Source organism: Mytilus trossulus, chromosome 14 (assembly GCF_036588685.1).
Source record: "Mytilus trossulus isolate FHL-02 chromosome 14, PNRI_Mtr1.1.1.hap1, whole genome shotgun sequence".
NCBI lineage: Eukaryota > Metazoa > Mollusca > Bivalvia > Mytilida > Mytilidae > Mytilus > Mytilus trossulus.
In genome coordinates, this window is record NC_086386.1 from 22,868,980 (window position 1) to 22,887,953 (window position 18,974).

Here is an 18,974-nt window from a genome sequence, read left to right on the forward strand (position 1 = left end):
CTGTCAATTAAACATCATTTCTCGAGATTCCTATCAATAAAGGATAAATTCTGCAATTATGCAGTCTGCTTTAATTAAGTTTTTAAGTTATGCACAATTTCTTAATCATGTGTAATGAACTTGTTAAAAAAAAAACTTAATGAATTTCTTGCATTAGAATGGCATTTAAGGATTGACCTGTACCACGAACACTCTTAGAAATCTTGGTCTCAATGCTCTTCACTTTCGTACCTTATTTGGCCTTTTTCACTTTTTGGGACTTAAGCGTCACTAATGAGTCTTTTGTAGACGAAACGCGTGTCTGGCCTAACTACAACATCTTATTCTGGTATCTATGATGAGTTTATTCTGAATATAATTTGCTTAATGTTTTAGGATGTAGTCTTGTAATTGACTGCCCCATATGCTGACATGCTAAACAGCACATCTTTGAAAATAAAATAATAAAAAATGTTACATTGAAAATTAGTTTCATGTTTATATCATGTATATACTAATGTGAAATTGTGAATTAATAAAAAAAAAAAAAAAAGGAACTCATGCCACAAAGAACAAAAAGTTATGTAACCCTGAGGTCAAAACTGTTTTTTTCTACTTTCTGTTTGCTGTTTTTACTAGGTCGCACCACTTCTAGTAAACATGATATCCTTCCACTTTCCTGGATTGATATTCCCAAAAAGTTCAAGATTTTTTTTTAAATCTATATATATATGTTTCAATTTAGCATTACCTTTTAATCAAACAGAAAAAAAATCAAAAAAAATGAACTATTTTATTTTCCTTCAAGCTTTGACATGCACCGGAAATTGGAGTTGTAATACAAGACTGTTACCTATAATCACATACTATTAGAAAAGAGAAATTAAGCTTATCAATAATTAAAATTTTGTACAGTTCATTTATCTAGATTTTAACAGTTTTGTAACTTTTCAAAAATCCTTCCCCCCTCCCCTCTTTTAAACTTAATATCATGGCAAAGGCCCATGCATTATATACATGAAATCAAAAATAAAACAGCAATTTTTCATATCATACTTTATTACTTCGTTAACCCTAAGCAGGGCCTCTTCTCCACTTGTGTCACTTAAGATTTTCTACTGATATAAATTATAATAGTTCAAAAATAGATGATGAATTATTTTCAAATTCCAAGAACTTTCCTCTATCATGTCTATATATTCGACATATATAGATGTGTTGTCCCTGCAAATAAACTATCATTTCTATAAGTAGATACCTTTAAGTTGGTTGAACGTTTGGCAGAGTAAATTATCTAAGCTACAAAAGATGTAAGTACTTAATAAAATAATGTTATACTACAAAATGGACCAGAATCAATGATAATTTTGTTAAACAAATGACAAAAATGCACGCTTTCAACTGTTACAGATGCATACAAATAATGCTACTAATATTTTAAAATTAGTTTTTATTTTTGTGAAAGTTATCCCGATGGACATGGATAATTAAGATAGACGTAAAAGAACAGAGTAAACTGAATAAGTGACAAGCTTTAACTATTTACAATAACGTACTTCAATATATTTGAATGAATTTAAATGATAATTTTACCTACCGGTATATGTCTTACAAGTATAAAAAAAAATTGGCATGTAACATATTTTAGCATCGTTTGTTAATGTTTTGGTTTTACAAGCCTGTATTTTCCCGTAAAATGCTAATATTCTTAAATCATCGTTCTATGACTCTGGATAACCCATTCTTAAAAAAGCATATGACGTGGGTGTACGATGGGAACAGCCCAAACAATATTTTCATGATTTACCACAGTTGTGTACTCAAAGCTTTTGAAGAACATAATATTAGAATATTTATTAATCTTGTATTATTTTTGATTTCAATAACAAATAAACACTTTTTATGATTATTTTACAGAAAGACTAATATCACCGAAAATGTCAACGAATAAAAGTCTATCACTTGATTTTTATAAATATCTGTGTCAGAAGATAGGATCAGCGGAGGATGTGAAAATTAGAAGATTAACTTGGATAGTATATGACCTTGCTTTTGAAAAAAAAAAGCAAATTACTAGTGGAAGTATAGGTGAAGGACTAGACATAAAAAGCAGTGATTTTGATATTATGTTTATTGATCCTTTATTCAAAGTTTATGAATCAGATAGAGATATTACTGTCCAAAACAAAGTACTTCCTCTTGTTATGGATACAGAGAATACACATCCATGTTTCACACAACTACGTCTTCCCCTTCATTTTCACGATGACAGCAATTTACTTGATTCAAAAATAGAACAAATGCTTGAGCAGGATTGTCTGGTGAACAAGCTCTCGAATGTACAATATAAACTTGATAAATCATATAACTTTTACAGTTATCACCCTAGACCTAAACCGTTTACTACAATTCATGGACCATGTTTAACTGATGAGTATGGTAAATATGATTTAGCATTTTGCCTAAAATGTGATAAATGGATTTCGCCAGCACAATCCTGGATCAGCAGACCACGTACAACATGGCTTTCACCAGATCTTATTACTAAATAAACATCTTGTGGCGTATTATTTGTTCCAATTGGATGCAAAGGGTCCTCACGAGAAAATCTTGAATGGAGAATATCCTTTTCTGTGGCTGAAAAATGTCTTATATATTCCTTCAGGCATACTCAGCTATTATGTTACGCTTTATTGAAAATCTTGCTGAAAGAAATTGTAGAAGATCATGAAGATTTTAAAGGTTTATTGTGTTCTTATTTCCTTAAGACCTTGATATTTTGGATTTGCGACGAATCTGACCCATCCCTTTGGAAACCAGAAAATATAATACAATGTTTCATGGTTTGTTTAAAGAGATTAATATACTGTGTAGAATATGCAACACTATTGCATTATTTCATTCCCGACAATAACTTGCTTTATATGAGATTTAATAGTGACATTAAACACAGTTTGACTAACACCCTTAAGAACTTATATCAGCAAGGAATTAACTGTTTTGTAAATTCTGAGACACTGAAGGATTTTACAAGCCTAAATTGTGAAATCCCTGTCCTATTAACACAAAAACCTTTAAAAGAGCCCTATCCAGCGTTTAGGAAACCATTGCTATACTATTTGCTACATCATTGTAGGACAGATTTAGCAAGAAGAATCTTTATTTTTTTTCTTTCACCAGAACATGATAAGTTCGAATTACAGGATTCAAAAGTTCAACAAAGATCAAACAACAAACACAGGTACAAGGAGTACACACACAACCTTGGTAAACTTTTGATAGTCCTATCTTCAAAAACAATACCTGGATGGTTGATGTTAGCATCTTTCCTTTATGTCCGCAAACAGTACTATGCATCAATACTTATTATAAAGCATGCTTTAAAAAAACATCAAGATGAAGAATTCTATCAAAACAATAAATTTCAGAAATCGCTGAATTTTTTAAATTATTTAGTTTATGTACAGCTTATTCGAAAACAACATTAACAAATATTGGTCACCGATGAGTAAAGAAAGATGTTTCAATTTGAATGCCACAAAATGGCATTTTTGCCCCAAAGGGTGATAATTTGGAGCTTTTTTAATGGTATGTAGAGTTTAAAGTTCACCCGGTATGTATTGTTTTTTTTTGGAATTAATTTTGTAACATATGATAAAGTAACAACTACTTAAGGTAATACATAAAATTTGTAATGAAAAATAAACGTTTAATTTTTTTCTGAAAATCTTATACCCGCGAGCCTTCTTAACCGATTGATGGGTTTAAATAAATGAGACAGCAATTCGACAACACAATCCAACCAAATCAACTACAGCTTACTTTAGATTTGATCAAAAATAATAGCAACAGTAGTTTACCTCTGTTCAAAAGTCGTATATTGATAGAGATAAAACAATTCAGGGTTACAAGCTAACACTGAGGGAAACACATTGTCGTCAACTATAAGAGTAAAACAACGGAACAACAGAAACACTGAAGTGCAACAACAAGAACAAATGTCAACAAACATAGAAAGAGACTATATTCCTGGCTTGGTACAACACATTTTAAGAACAAAATGTTTGGAGACAAATCAACTTGTCTTGGGCCAAACAGGAAACAACCAAGGGTGGTCAACAGTCAGGAAGTGGAAACTATTCATTCTTTTTTTATTATAAGGTTCGAACTTGATAACACTTTATGTGTCCTATTAAAACAAAAGGGATGCAGCTCCTCTTTGTCTTAACCCTTACCATGCGGTACCCGTCATATGACGAGAGTACCCAGACCACCGTTATTTGGCTCCAATGACGTTCCATACTTTTAGAAGTCAGCTTTATGGTACTTATATCGTAAGGTGTGCATGTTCAGTCAAGCTGAGGCTTTCTATAGTCATGTTTTTCATGTATAAATTGCATTTTGAGCACAAATGCCGACTTAAAATTTGAAATCGGATGAAACTCAGTTTTCTGGTAGGGTGGGCTTCCCTTCTGTGTCTAACACCATAAGTTCAGAGGGCTTAAACTTGATAAAAGAGTGCAAACCCCTAGGTATATAACGACTGATGGAAATTATTATTGAAATACGCATAGGAAACGATTACTTCCGGTTTCGGGTCCATTTGGGGTAAATAATCTGAAAATATAGTGAAATTCCGCATTTTTTGTCCAAATGACCTTCTGAAGACTGCTGAAACAAGATCAGATTCACTCCCACCTAACAACTGTTGGGTCAATTTGCTAACTTGAGTCCACTCTACATATAAAAAAAGAAGATGTGGTATGATTACCAATGAGACAACTATCTACAAAAGACCAAAATGACACAATACATGCAGGCTACAGCAGGATACCTTTACCACCATCCCTGGATCTTCAGGGTCAAGATAAAGGACAAACAAATGTCAAAATGCACTTTTTTGCACCTTATGACCAATTTTAGGGAAATTCCCCCCACCCACCACCGCGTCCTCGACCCGACCACCCCGCCATGTGATCACCTACATTAGATTTAAAGGAATCAATATGCTTCAGCAGCAGGGTAAAACCTCATTCACATATAATTTGCCTATTTGTGCAAACAAACGAAAATTATACATATTCTGAAAACAATTTAGCATGGTTAGTTAAAATACAAACCCTATGCCTTTATATTCCTGCACGCATAGGCGCATGATACACCCATCGCATTTTCAAAGAATAAATTTCAATATCTTCTTAATGTCTTATTATAAATTAATGAAAACCAAGTACTAACTAACAAAGGTACTAGTATGCTATAATATTTCCTACATTTACGTTTTGGGGAGCCCCGTTTTAAAACTTTAAAAAACAAAAAAACAAAAAAACAAAAAAAACAAGTACAAAAAATTAGTTTCATAAACTTTTTTTTTAGTTGCTAATTCTTTAAATTATCCTGTAAAACCTCCTGGTAAATGTACCAAGCTTGATTGAATTTGTCAAACCATTTATTTTTAATTGAACAAAAACTTAATCTTTTATTTTTATTTACTTTAAACATTACAGTTTATCAGCATAATGCATAATATGCATAAATATACAGTTTACAAGTTGTATAGCGTTAACATACACATAATTACAAACGTCAGAAATATCAGTTATATATTATACAGTTTGTGAGTTTCAGACTACATATAATAAACATAGGTCTTATATATTATTCCTGCACCTAAATCCAAAGAGTAAGTACTTTCCTAAATTACAGAGTTCCTTGGTGGTTTCAACAGATAGCAATTGTGCTAATTTATAACTTGACGGTCTAGTCCAATAATATTTCTTGATAAACTTTTTACGTATATCATTATACTTTGTACATTGTAAAATAAAATGAAATTCATCCTCTACTTCATTTTAATCACACATAATACACATTCTACTATTACTACTTATTCCATAATAACGACCAGTTTCAATACATAGATTATGTGAGGGTAGGCTAATTCTCGTTATCGATTTACGAGCTATTACATGTAGGAATACATTTTTGTAAATAAAATTGTAATTCTACATTTGACACAATATACTTATATATTATATACTTTGGTGATGTTTCAAGCGTGAAGTGCAACTCTTGTTTAGCTTGATCATATATTCGTTGTTTGGTTAGTTGTAATTAGTTATCAAAAGTACCAGGATTATAATTGTATACGCCAGACGCGCGTTTCGTCTACATAAGACTCATCAGTGACGCTCAGATCAAAATAGTTAAAAAGCCAAACAAATACAAAGTTGAAGAGCATTGAGGACCCAAAATTCCAAAAAGTTGTGCCAAATACGGCTAAGGTAATCTACTCCTGGGGTAAGAAAATCCTTAGTTTTTCGAATAATTCAAAGTTTTGTAAAAATGATCTATCGAAACAAAGTACCCATTGGTTGTCCCAATAATAATTCATACCAAGACCATATAAAGTTGCCCAGTTTTTACATTTATTGCTATTTGCTACTAGTTCTTTGCAACATGACTTTATAATACAATTTTCACTACCGTGAATTTTAGTCCATAATTTAAGCATCCTCAAAGGAGTAGGTCCGGTAAGGACCGATTTTGGACTCAAATTTCAGGTTCATCTGAAGAAAGAATTTGACCACTTTTTAAACACTTTCAAAAGTGTCTATTTCAGTTGATTTTATTAGTTCATGTGAAAGATTTTAACTAATTTAATCACAAAAGAAGACCCGATTCAAGCTCAAATATGAAAAACCTACCAAATATGCTGAAACATGTCACTTTTCAGATGGTTCTTGTCAAAAGTGAAAGTAGCCGCATCCGTGTTCATCCTCAACCTTTATATATGTGATGTATTATCATCAAATACAACTTACATTTCAATATTAAGGATGAACGCACATGCGTCCTCTTTCGTTTTACACGGAAACCATCTAAAATTTAACTAAAATGCTAGAATTGTGAAGATTTCAGTAATTTAACCTGACTTAATGGTGCTAGTACCCGATATATGTGCATTGAGTTGTCAACAAACAGCCCAAATATATGTAGCAGAAGCATTCTACTATCTATTAAATAATTTAAAGTTTACATTTTAACAACTTTGTAAAACTGCTATATTTTGGGGCCAACAAGGGGTCTTACTGGACCTACTCTTTTCGCTCATAGAACAATAGAAATCTTCCTAATTCATAATGTACCATTACATAAGAAGTGAACCTCTTGACACCTAAAAATGTTTTACAATAGTCCAAATGAGCTTTTTCTGCATTTGGTGCTATATAAACACCCCAAACTTCACATCCGTACATTTTAATACTACATACATAAGTGTCGAATAAACTTAAAGAAGTAACAGTGTTCAGGTTTAAGGATAATGCCTTTTTCCTCATACTAAACATGGCTTTCCTGTCTTGTTCAGCACAGTGGTTTTGAGTAATATAAAATTTACAATTATAATGAAATAACACTCCCAGATAACAAAAATGATCTACAATATCTAATGGTTAACCATTATAAATCCATGTCTCAGTAAAAATAATTTTCCCACCTTTATGAAAAATTACTATCTTTGTTTTTTGGTGTTAACTGAAAGACCCCATTTCTAAGTATAACCACATAAATTAGTTAACTTATTTTATCACACCTTGAGTGTAAATTGTGATTCTATAGGAAAAATTAATACATCGAATCATTTACGAAAAAGTATAATTTAAAATGAGACAATATCTGAGAATGCATATTTTTTGGCAATAGGAAAAAAATGTCTTTATAACCTGTATCTTAATAGAACAACTCGAGAACAAACATTTAGGATTCAGGAACTGTTGTCTGTAAATCAAACAATTGTTGAAGTTGTTATAATAGCAATTTTGAATATGGTATAAAAAAAAAAACAGTTCTTTCCTGTTACCAAAGTCAATCAATTTGATTACGTTTCTTATGTGAATAAAGAATAAGTTAATGATACTTTATCTGGTTTACTAGTATATTCCTACAATATTTTCTCAAATGCCAATTATTAATTTTAGCATTAACAATACAATAGATTAAGAAATATAATGAAATATAATGAAATATAGTCTGATATGTCATTAACATGCAAGAATCATAAGTAACAGGTCAGAGTTGGTATCAAGAAGGAATTATTGTTTTTCAAAACACTTCCTTTATTTCATAGTTCAAGAAAAATACATCATTACAAATTGATCACATTTGAAAGATAACCGCAAGCAATGTCATTTATCATTTAGAACTTAATTTGCAAGATGAAAAATCTGCCTAGGTAATTAAAAATTGAAAAATAAATTCCTCTCTGTTACCATCTACCATACTAGAATTGCACAATGATCTCTGCTGTTATCAATTTTGTTTTAATTAAAATTATTGTTATCGTGTATTTTATGGTGAGATTGATTTAATATAATGTTAATAACTTATATTATATGCAATGATGACATATAGTAGAAAAACTTTGTTTCATCAGTGAAATTGTCCTTCAAAATCCTTCATGTTACTGATAATGTTGTGGGTTTTTTTCAATTAATGTGGATAGATTGATATTCGTTCGATACTCATTTTTATGGATTTCGTAGGTGCATTGAGACCAAAAATTAAAATGTTCATGAATATATTTAGACTTTGCCAAAATCACACAATTAGATATCCACGAATATGTAAGTTTTTTCTCAATCAATGAAAAATTGGTACCAGCTAAAATAAATGTATCCACAGTATACGTAATGAATCGGCCGGATATGCAACAAAAGCCGTTTTTTTAAACGTGAATTCCAAACTGAATTGAATTCTTTCCTTGAAATAATATAATTACAAGAGACTTGTATGACTTTAAGAGCTTCAGAGTGTGTTTCCTGTACAATTCTTTTAAAGGAATGTTTGTTATGTATATTATTTTATTTACTGTTGTAGAAACAAAGGCCGTTATTTAAAATTATATCAAGCCGGTATATGCTAATAAAAATTAAAAAAATGTGCCCACCTTAAGATTAAGAGGTCGCTAGACAATTTTTCGAAAAATTCTCAACTACTATTGAACATTTAAGCTCCCACATTTAATCCTTTTTCGCTATAGATGATTACGTTCACTAGTTTTTACGGACTAAAACTGGTAAATATCTATAGAACCCCCGTAATGGTCAGATCATGCTCTACATGAGGCACCTGTATTGTTCATGTGTTGTCCATGTAACTACAAACCAGGTAGGAAAGTCTATTTTTTTATGATACATTCGAGGAAATGAGGATCGGAATGGAGTTACGACAATCTGTAATTGCATCCGAATTGTTTTTTTCGAAAGGAGATTCTTTGTAAGCGGCAAACGTCTATCATTAAAATCACGATATGAATTGCAAGCTAAGCAATATCGTTCTTATTAGGGATTTATTATTCTCCATGTGAATGCGCTGATGGAATGTTGCTACATAGAAATTGAAGGTTTCCATAAGGTAAGTTGTACTCTTTTGTTCTCTATCGACTCACAATGTCAATTTTCAGATATAAGTATAAAATGTCACTGACGAGGTTAACATTATATGTAAACAAATCGGTCATACAATAAAAGAATTCGAAACACTTAGGTTTCAAGTGGCAGGTTTGGTTAGCCATAAAACCAAGTTCAAACTACCATTTTTCTTTTTCTGAACCCATTCAAGAATATGGCATTTGTTATCTAAAAGTTCAGTGTTCCTGTTGTTCCTTTATTGTTCTTTTATAGTTGATGTTTTTTCCTCGGTTATAGTTTGCAACCCGAATGTTTTCTCTCCATCGGTTTATTTCTTTGGAACACCGATTCTGTTGTTGCCTTTATTTACCTTTTACTAGTCATCACTTTTTAGCACAGCTAATTTGGAGTTATGTTTTCTAACCTCTTCAATTTTGTCTATTCTATTTGGTTTTCAAACTGTTGATTCGGGTTACACTGATGAGTCTTGTGTAAATGCAACATTCGTTAACAAAACCTGAGACTCTATAACAGCCAAACAATTCGGGAACTTAGCTTTACAATTTAGTCCTGTTTTCCTTTTACATTCTTTTTTCTATGACATATTAGGGAACAAAGGTTTAAGAAAAGTTTAAAACAGTAAAATCCCAAGACAAGTCCAACTGTGATAAACAGATAAATATCGATCATATAATAAGAGTACCACGGCATATCAATTGATGATGGTCTGAAATGTTGCTTTCCATATCTTATTACCAAGTCTATCCAATAGGCTGCTCTTTGTGACGGTGTCTGTGGACGACTGTGGAATATTTCAGACGCTGCATTGATATTGTTTTTGAACGTTTTATTAGACGCTACGTTTTCAATTGTTTTAACTAATTCGTCTGCAGAAAAATTTAGAATATCCATTGATATTCCATAACCTTTATCCTCAATAATAGCAGCGTTTGCACCTTGATCGTGAACTATCGGAAACCCTATCATTGGTATGCCATGGTAGAGAGCTTCAAAGACGCTGCTCTTTCCACAGTGAGTGATAAATAATTTCGTTTTAACATGTCCAAGTAGATCATTCTGTGGTAACCATGGCAATAGTAAAGTATTACCTATTTCTTTTTTATCATCTCCATACTGAAATATAAAACTCAAGCGTTTTGTCTTTTGAAAGGCTAAAAGAAATGTATTTAACATTTGTTCAGGGCATGACTTAATTATACTTCCGAATGAAACGATAACAATGCCTTCTATAGACTTTTTTACAAATGTCTCTAACCAAGACGTTAAAGGTTTAGCTGATCTTGTTCCTAAACCACCGCACATAATAACATTCGGTGAAGTTAAAAGTGGATAATCAATTAAAAAATCGCCATCAATTATCTGTAGAATAAAGCTATTTTTCAGTTCGCTGTTTGATATTAAAGGCTTTTCAGGAACATACTTGCTCACAAGATTTTCAAAAGAAGGCATTGTTGGTTTGATCAGCTGAATGATATAGAACAGAGAGTTTAAGACACGTTGTGCAAAAGTCATTTTGTCTGTAAATCCTGACCATAATACTGGTGTGGTGGCGGGGTTAAAGGGTATACGATTCAGTAAAGAGTCATAATGTGCACCAATGAAAACAAACGGCAATGAAAGTTTGTAAGCAAGGATTTCATAACATAGAATACCAGGAGCGTTGGCAACGATAGCATAGGCAAACTTCTCAGATGATAAAAGTTGGAAAAGCTCATCATCTGTCATAAAGTTATGACAATGTTTAGATGCTCTTTCCAATATTTGATAAAATGGAAAAGATTTTGACCGATTCAATTTCTCAGCTACAACTTGTGTTACTATATCCATTGATATATTATCAAAACTTTTTGCTATCACAGATTGCACAGATATTCCTTCCATTCGTATTTTCTTGTCCATAGCGGTTGACAAAACAAATGTTGCTGAGTGGCTGTACTTCTTTAATTCTTTTACAACGTTTAATACTGGCAAGATGTTACTCCATAATGGTGGAACTATGACATCGATCTTTTTACACTCTACAGCATAGGCGTACAACAAACATATGAGCGTCATTGTTTTAATCAATCTTTGACAACCAAACTTCATTCTGAAATACATGTATCAAATACAGAGGCATTGTTTAGAAATGTTACATCATTATCTTTATATACAGAGTTGTATTCGTTTATCAAATAATTAACAATTCAATGTCTTCATTATAATTATTATCATTATTATTATTAGCACTTTGTCAAATAGTTATTAAAATGATTTGTTTTCTATCAATTGTTTAATGACTTTCGAAGAGCGGTATACTACTGTTGCATTTATTCGTACAGAAATTTCGTGTGAGTACGGAACTTTTGAACTTTTGGTTCTTTGTTTAAAAATAGAAAGACTTTGTCATGGTTTGGTTTGTTCATTATTGTTTTGACCATTGATCCATTCGTTAATCGCAAAACCATCCTCCTTTGATCACAACACCGAAAGCAACGTATCACCAGATTTTCTGTTAACCGAGCAGGAAGTGTTTACCCTTCCGGATCACTTGAGATTAATACGGTTATTTTTATAGTTGATATTGCTTAATCTTTAGTTTTTATCTGTGTGATGCTTTGTAGCTTTTTGTCTTTTATCTTTTAATAACTACTATTGTGATTTCTATACTTTTATTGTTTCGAACTGAATAATATTTGTGATTTATTATTATTAGAAAGAGATATTGACCAATCTGTACAACGCCTTATCGCATATTATGACGCATTTTAACTGGAGTACTAAAATGGGTCACTAGTGAGTACGAATTGTTGATCCTTTCGCTTGTTCCTATTTTGTTGCTATATAATGGTTAACTCGCCTTACGGATGTATTTTCTGACATTTCAGTCTCGTTGAAATCTCGTTCTGGATTTTTTTCCTAAACATGTGATACAAGTGTAAAATATCAATGATTTTTTTTTAAATATCATAATCAAACATAATATATCTGTGAAAACATTGTGTACTTACAATGAAGAGTTTTTGAGTAATCCAGTTTTCAACTTTTGTGACCAATCAATTAAGTCAGTCTTTTAAGCCAAAATGTTTAGAATATGTGTGAGGGAGTGTACAAAAATTCATTTTACACGAATCCTGTATATCCAATATCATTTTTATCTTTTCAAATTTCTTAGATATGTATGTTTTCAATAATTTATAAAAATTCTTAAAAATGAGAAAAATCACAAATTTACAAAATTGACAGCATGGTAAATTTGACACAAAAAAAGCATCAAATATTATAAAACTTTCTTTTATTAAATAGCTATAGTTTTTTAAGTTAAACTTATTCAGATTGGTCCACTTGGTCTTTATTGAAAGAATGGAAAAAAAATCGTGGAAAAGTGATTTTTTTTCATGGTAATAGCCAAAAAATTGGTAAAAGTTGATGGAAAATTTGAAAATCATCAAAATTGGGTATTTTCATAGGCCCGTAGCAAAAAAAAGAGGTGCACCATGCGCCATATGATTTTTTCTTCGCCAATATTTTTTTACAGTCTTATAAACCCAAAAATCAGGTCAAGAAAAAACGTTTAATTCTCGAATCCTCAGAGGTGTGCATCCTTAAGATACTAACATGAAATATTTTAAGGTTTTAACAGAATTTTACAAACTAAATCAGAAATAAATTATTTACCTGAAGTTGTTGATTATTAAATCGCCGAATGGATCTTAACTGATGATTGTGTTAATTCATCACTTGATATCTAAATAGGTCTAACATTTAATGCAGTCAAAACAAGTTTATGAACAAACATATATATGAGTGTATTGAACCTGTAAAAGGTCAAGAATCACACAGGCGTAAATAGGTTATTTAATCACGTTTCATATTCCACAATGAATGTCCTCAATCAGTACAAACCAGCATCCATCTTTTTTTACTTGTGTTCGATATTGTTTCATGAAGTTCTAGTTGCATTTTAAAGCTTGGAAATTCATCCTATTATAAAATATATCCTAACCGTGTTGTAGTGATAATTTGTTTCTCGTTTTAAACATATTGTACGGGGCGCCGAATGGGACTCTTGTGGTTTTGTACAAAATTCAATTCTGTCATAACAAAATCATTTTTGTCTTGCAAAACTATGTGCTACAGACTTGTTTTGTGAGAACTTCAATTTTGTGATGACAAAATTCATTTGTGTAGACAAAATTCATTTTTGTCATGACAAAATTCATTTTTGTAGACAAAATTCATATTTGTCATGACAAAAGTCAATTTTGTCTTAAAGGTATGCAAATATAAACATATTTGCATACAAAATTGACTTTTGTTACCTGATATGGAAATTAAATCACAAAAGTCAATTGTATACGGTAAGATTCAATTTTGTGAGACAAAATTGACTTTTGTGAAACAAAATTTACTTTTGTGAGACAAAATTGACTTTTTTATTTGGATGGAGAGTTGTCTCATTGGCACTCACACCACATCTTCCTATATCTATTTTGTGAGACAAAATTCAATTTTGTCATTTTTGTTGAGACAAAATTCAATTTTGTCATTTTTGTTGAGACAAAATTCAATTTTGTCATTTTTGTTGAGACAAAATTCAATTTTGTCATTTTTGTTGAGACAAAAGTCAATTTTGTCAATTTTGTTGAGACAAAAGTCAATTTTGTCAATTTTGTTGAGACAAAAGTCAATTTTGTAAATTTTGTTGAGACAAAAGTCAATTTTGTTAACTTTGTTGAGACAAAAGTCAATTTTGTCAATTTTGTTGAGACAAAAGTCAATTTTGTCAATTTTGTTGAGACAAAAGTCAATTTTGTTGAGACAAAAGTCAATTTTGTGACGACAAAATTCATTTTTGTGATGACAAAATTCAATTTTGTAAGAACAAAATTGACTTTTATGAGACAAAATTGACTTTCGTGAGACAAAATTGACTTTCGTGAGACAAAAATCAATTTTGTTAAGACAAAATTCAATTTTGTTAATTTTGTTGAGACAAAATTCAATTTTGTTAATTTTGTTGAGACAAAATTCAATTTTGTCAATTTTGTTGAGACAAAATTCAATTTTGTCAATTTTGTTGAGACAAAATTCAATTTTGTTGAGACAAAATTCAATTTTGTTGAGACAAAATCAATTTTGTTGAGACAAAAGTCAATTTTGTCAATTTTGTCTCACAAAAGTCAATTTTGTGTAACAAAAGTCAATTTTGTGTAACAAAAGTAATTTTTGTGTAACAAAAGTCAATTTTGTGTAACAAAAGTCAATTTTGTGTAACAAAAGTCAATTTTGTGTAACAATAGTCAATTTTGTGTAACAAAAGTCGATTTTGTATGCAAATTAGTTCACAGAAACCAAACTAAACTAATTTAAATACAAAATTGACTTTTGTCGCTCAATTTTCAAATTAGGTAACAAAAGTCAAGTCTGTGTAACAAAAATGAATTTTGTCATGACAAAAGTGACTTTTGTCCGCTGATAGATAATTTTGTATGACAAAATTTCAAATTTGTAGTATGATACAAATTTTGTTAAACTGAACTCATTTTTGTTGAACAAAAGTCACTTTTGTCCGTACAAAATTGGATTTTTAGTACAAAACCACAAGAGTCCCATTCGGCGCCCTGTATATTGGAGTTATGTTCATAAAACATGAATCGTCCAAATACTTATCCAATAGACGCCATGAACACAGTAATTTAATGTTGAAATGCACATTTGGTACATAAGAATCATATGAAATGAGTTTCTTGTTATTATAATATTGATGAAATTGTTCAACTAATGCATGCATAGTGGATAGTTGTTAAAATAAGCCCTTTGTGTACGTTTTTTTAACATCTATTACAAATGCATATCGTTTAAAGGTGCACTAGCTGTCAAATTGATGTTCACCGATTTGACTATTAAACTCTCATGATTAATTTATAACAATGTAAAACATGTATTCAAATTATAAAAGGTATAAAATCAAAAGTATACCGGGTATGGTAATATGTAGCTTCGTTTCGTGTGTACGCGTAGACGCGCTCTAATTAACTGTCGAGTTTGCCCCCGAAGACCTCCGATTGCCAAATAAGCGTTATAAACATAAATATATAATTTTATATAAATAGATATCAGACTCGTGCTTTTTTATTTTTCTATGTCTGTTTAATTTCATATTATAGATTAAAAATATATTTTTTTTTGAATCAATATTCAATCAACTAATTAACCTTTGTTTCACTTGCAATGTTGACATTTTTTTTCCTATAAATAATTGAACACGCACAATGCATGCGGCATTCATCTCTGGCTAAGGGATTTAATTGAAGTTCATATAAATACGGATTCAATGAGGTTGAATTATTCACATGCAAGTGAATAATCATTCATCATCAATGGTTTTTAGCTTATTTTGAAAAGATGAACCACAAGCGATAAATTATTTCACTTTCATAAATGATTGAACAAAAAAAATCAGAAATTAATTATTTTTATTTTTCATATGTCTCGAAGCTGGTGCCGCTTTAACATGTTTAATGGACAAAAAATATTTCATTTAGTGATTGTTGATCGAATACTTTGACTGACATTTTATTATGAAGTAATGTAAATTCATTTGATCTGATGCAAGTTCATCTTAAAAACTGGATGTACTTTCGTAGATTCATTAAAATTATGGTTAATATATTTCAGACCTATGACCCCGTATAACGTCCATGTAACGACCGTGACTGATTATTAATGAAGTAGATGCTTAATCGTTCTTAGATTTATTACTTAATAATGAAAACAACACAGGCTCAGTCATTATCACTTTCTTAGTCAATACCACTGTCCTGTGGGCAGTCCATATATCACGATAATGACCAGTTTTTCAAGAACTATTATATAAATTCAATAGCTAATTGTTTCAAACAACCCAATAAATCAACTTTTGTCTTTGAAGGACAGAAGCATCGATAGTTCATTAATATATCTATCCATTTTAATGTTTGACAAACATTTAGTACGTAGATAGTGTTGATCTGTACTTAAAAAATGAAACAAGTAATTGCTCAAATATTGTGGCAAGGCAATTTTCTTCTACAAGTTCTAACTAGAATTGGTTGGTTTCACAGTCATTTTTGTATTGAGTGCTTACGACATTATTAATTACTATTCTTAATTTTATGCTGGAGCTTCATCGACAATTGTATTGTCATATTTCAGTCGCTTATATTCTCAGGGTTTCATATACACGCCACAAGAAGTTATGACGTTACATCTTTCATGTCTCTTCTTTTCAAAAGACAAAACTATTCAAAAGATATTGCGAAGCTTTTTATATGTTCCAACATGCCAAAATACAATATCGTCCCCTTTTTCCCGAAAGTGACCAACCAGATTAGACTTATAATAATGTGGCTACATGACTAAAACTTCAGTAGGATTGACTTGTTCAGGCTTAAAGCGGCACTAGCTACGAGATTTATAACAAATCTAATATATTATTTTTTGGGGTCAATCATTAATGAAATGTAAAAAGTGAAATAATAATTCGCTTTTAGCAGCCACTATATGGTTCAATTTTGTCAATATAAGCTCAACAACATTGATTATGAATTTTTCACTTGCAAGTGAATAATTCGACCTCATTGAATCCATATAGATCATATGAACTTCAGTTTAACCCTTAGCTTGAGATGGATAACACGTGAATTGTAGGTGTAAAGTTATTTAAAGGAAAAGAATGCCAACATTGAAATTGAAACAAAGGTAAACCATTTGATTTACTTAATTAAATTCGATCCACAAAATATCATTCTTATACAGGTAGAAACGGTGATAAACATGTATTGTTCATCTATAATATGAAATCAAATAGACCTAGAATAATCCAACAGCACGAGTTTGCGTAATATATTTATATCTACATGTATTTGTTTCACATCGATTATATGGTCATCGGATGACTTTAGAGGTCAACTCGATAATTGATTAGATGACGTCTAGACTAATATACACACGAAACGAAGCTACGTATTTTCATGTTTGTGACCTGAATTAATTCTTCATTCCAGACTTTTAATAAATTGAATATATGTTTTACATTGTTTTAAATCAAATATGAGAATGCATGTGATTAAAATCGGTGAACATGAATTTGACAGCTGTAGTGTCTCTTTAAGATATTAAAGTTACAACATACACCGGATCATACTGTGTTAATGACCTTTAACTATTTAAATTCAAATGTCATTTTATATATGGGTAAGTCAGAAATTGCATGACTGTGAATCATTATGTTCAGAAAGTATTGATATTGAAACAACAAGGGTTTAAATAAACACATACAAGTTAAAAGTCGGTCATAACTTTTTATTTAGACTGGTTCTTTTTACTCATGTTTCCCTTTTTGCATCAAAGTTAGGGACGACATCAAAAGATCAATGTAAGATAAAAAAAAAAAAAAAAAAAAACTTAATTCAAATAGTTTGGGGGTGGGGGGACTACTGCAAGTTTGGTTATCCGACATTGATTTTTACATATATCCATATGGGTCAATTAATTTTTCCCAAATTAAGTTAAGAGGGGATAGGGGGTCAGTAAAAAAACTATGTGAATTAAGTTTTTTTACCCTTCATTGAACTTTTGATGTAGTCCCTTAGCTAGTTCTATTCCCGACTGTCATGCTGCAGTTGTACCTCATATTTGGAGCAGCTGACATTCACAGAATGTGGCGTGCTGAAACATGTATGGGAGCGCACAATCTTCCTTTTTTCAAACTGCAGCTTGAACAGTCACTCAGAGTCAGACAGCACATACATGTAAAATAAGATGAAACTGCAAAAAAATATATTTTGAAATGTATATCCTTATCGTTATGCAGGGTTTTCAAAGTTCTGAATAATATGTTGGATACCGAAGTTTTTTCCTTCTGCACTGCTATCTAATTCTAATCATGATAGTCACATATTTCATGTGAAAGTATTTGATCGTAATTGACTTGATTTATGCAAAGTAGCCTACAGCATAGTGCTTTTCATATGCATGCACAACTGATTTATCCTGGCATAGTTTGTTTTCGTTTTTTTTTTTTTTTTTTTTTTTGTTGTTGTTTTGTTTTGTTTTTGTCACGATTAGCGAAAAATAAGTTCATAAAAGTCTATTTTATCATAAAGCTCAACTGACTTTGCAGTGAAAAACATGCAAAATAAGACGGGATGCATTTAAAGATAAAAGAGATATTTAACTTCACATTTCAATTTTGAACGAATTTCTACAAAAGTTCTTGAACTGATGATACTATTTTTTTACCTTTTAAAAATGGCAAAACAAAGTTTTAGCAGAGACATATATATGTGTATATATGTCTCTGGTTTTAGTATACATTTTTGGGAATTTTTATTGCCTAAACTTTCAACCAATGATTTGTATTGTAATACTATACGTCAAATCATTGAATGTGTAAACGTCTCTACGTTTTCTTGACTATACTTTTGACAATGGTAAAATAAAAGTCACAGGTTTTAAAAAAAATGTATCTAATAATGAAATAAAAAATAAGTGTCCTCAATTTTATTTGTCTAGCAAAAGTTCGGGACCAAACTACTTAGT

At 30.9% G+C, this 18,974-nt stretch overlaps 1 protein-coding gene across 1 annotated transcript; it reads right to left on the minus strand.

The window, feature by feature from the left end:
- Positions 1 to 8,081: 8,081 nt before the first annotated feature.
- On the minus strand, positions 8,082 to 13,165 carry LOC134696610 (UDP-glucuronosyltransferase 2B10-like). The gene is made up of 2 exons (XM_063558478.1): positions 13,068 to 13,165; positions 8,082 to 11,499 (listed from the first exon to the last, which is right to left on the minus strand). Exon 2 carries the CDS (start codon positions 11,496 to 11,498, stop codon positions 9,954 to 9,956), a length of 1,545 nt encoding a protein of 514 aa, XP_063414548.1. The 5' UTR covers position 11,499; positions 13,068 to 13,165; the 3' UTR covers positions 8,082 to 9,953.
- Between the last annotated feature and the right edge of the window lie 5,809 nt (positions 13,166 to 18,974).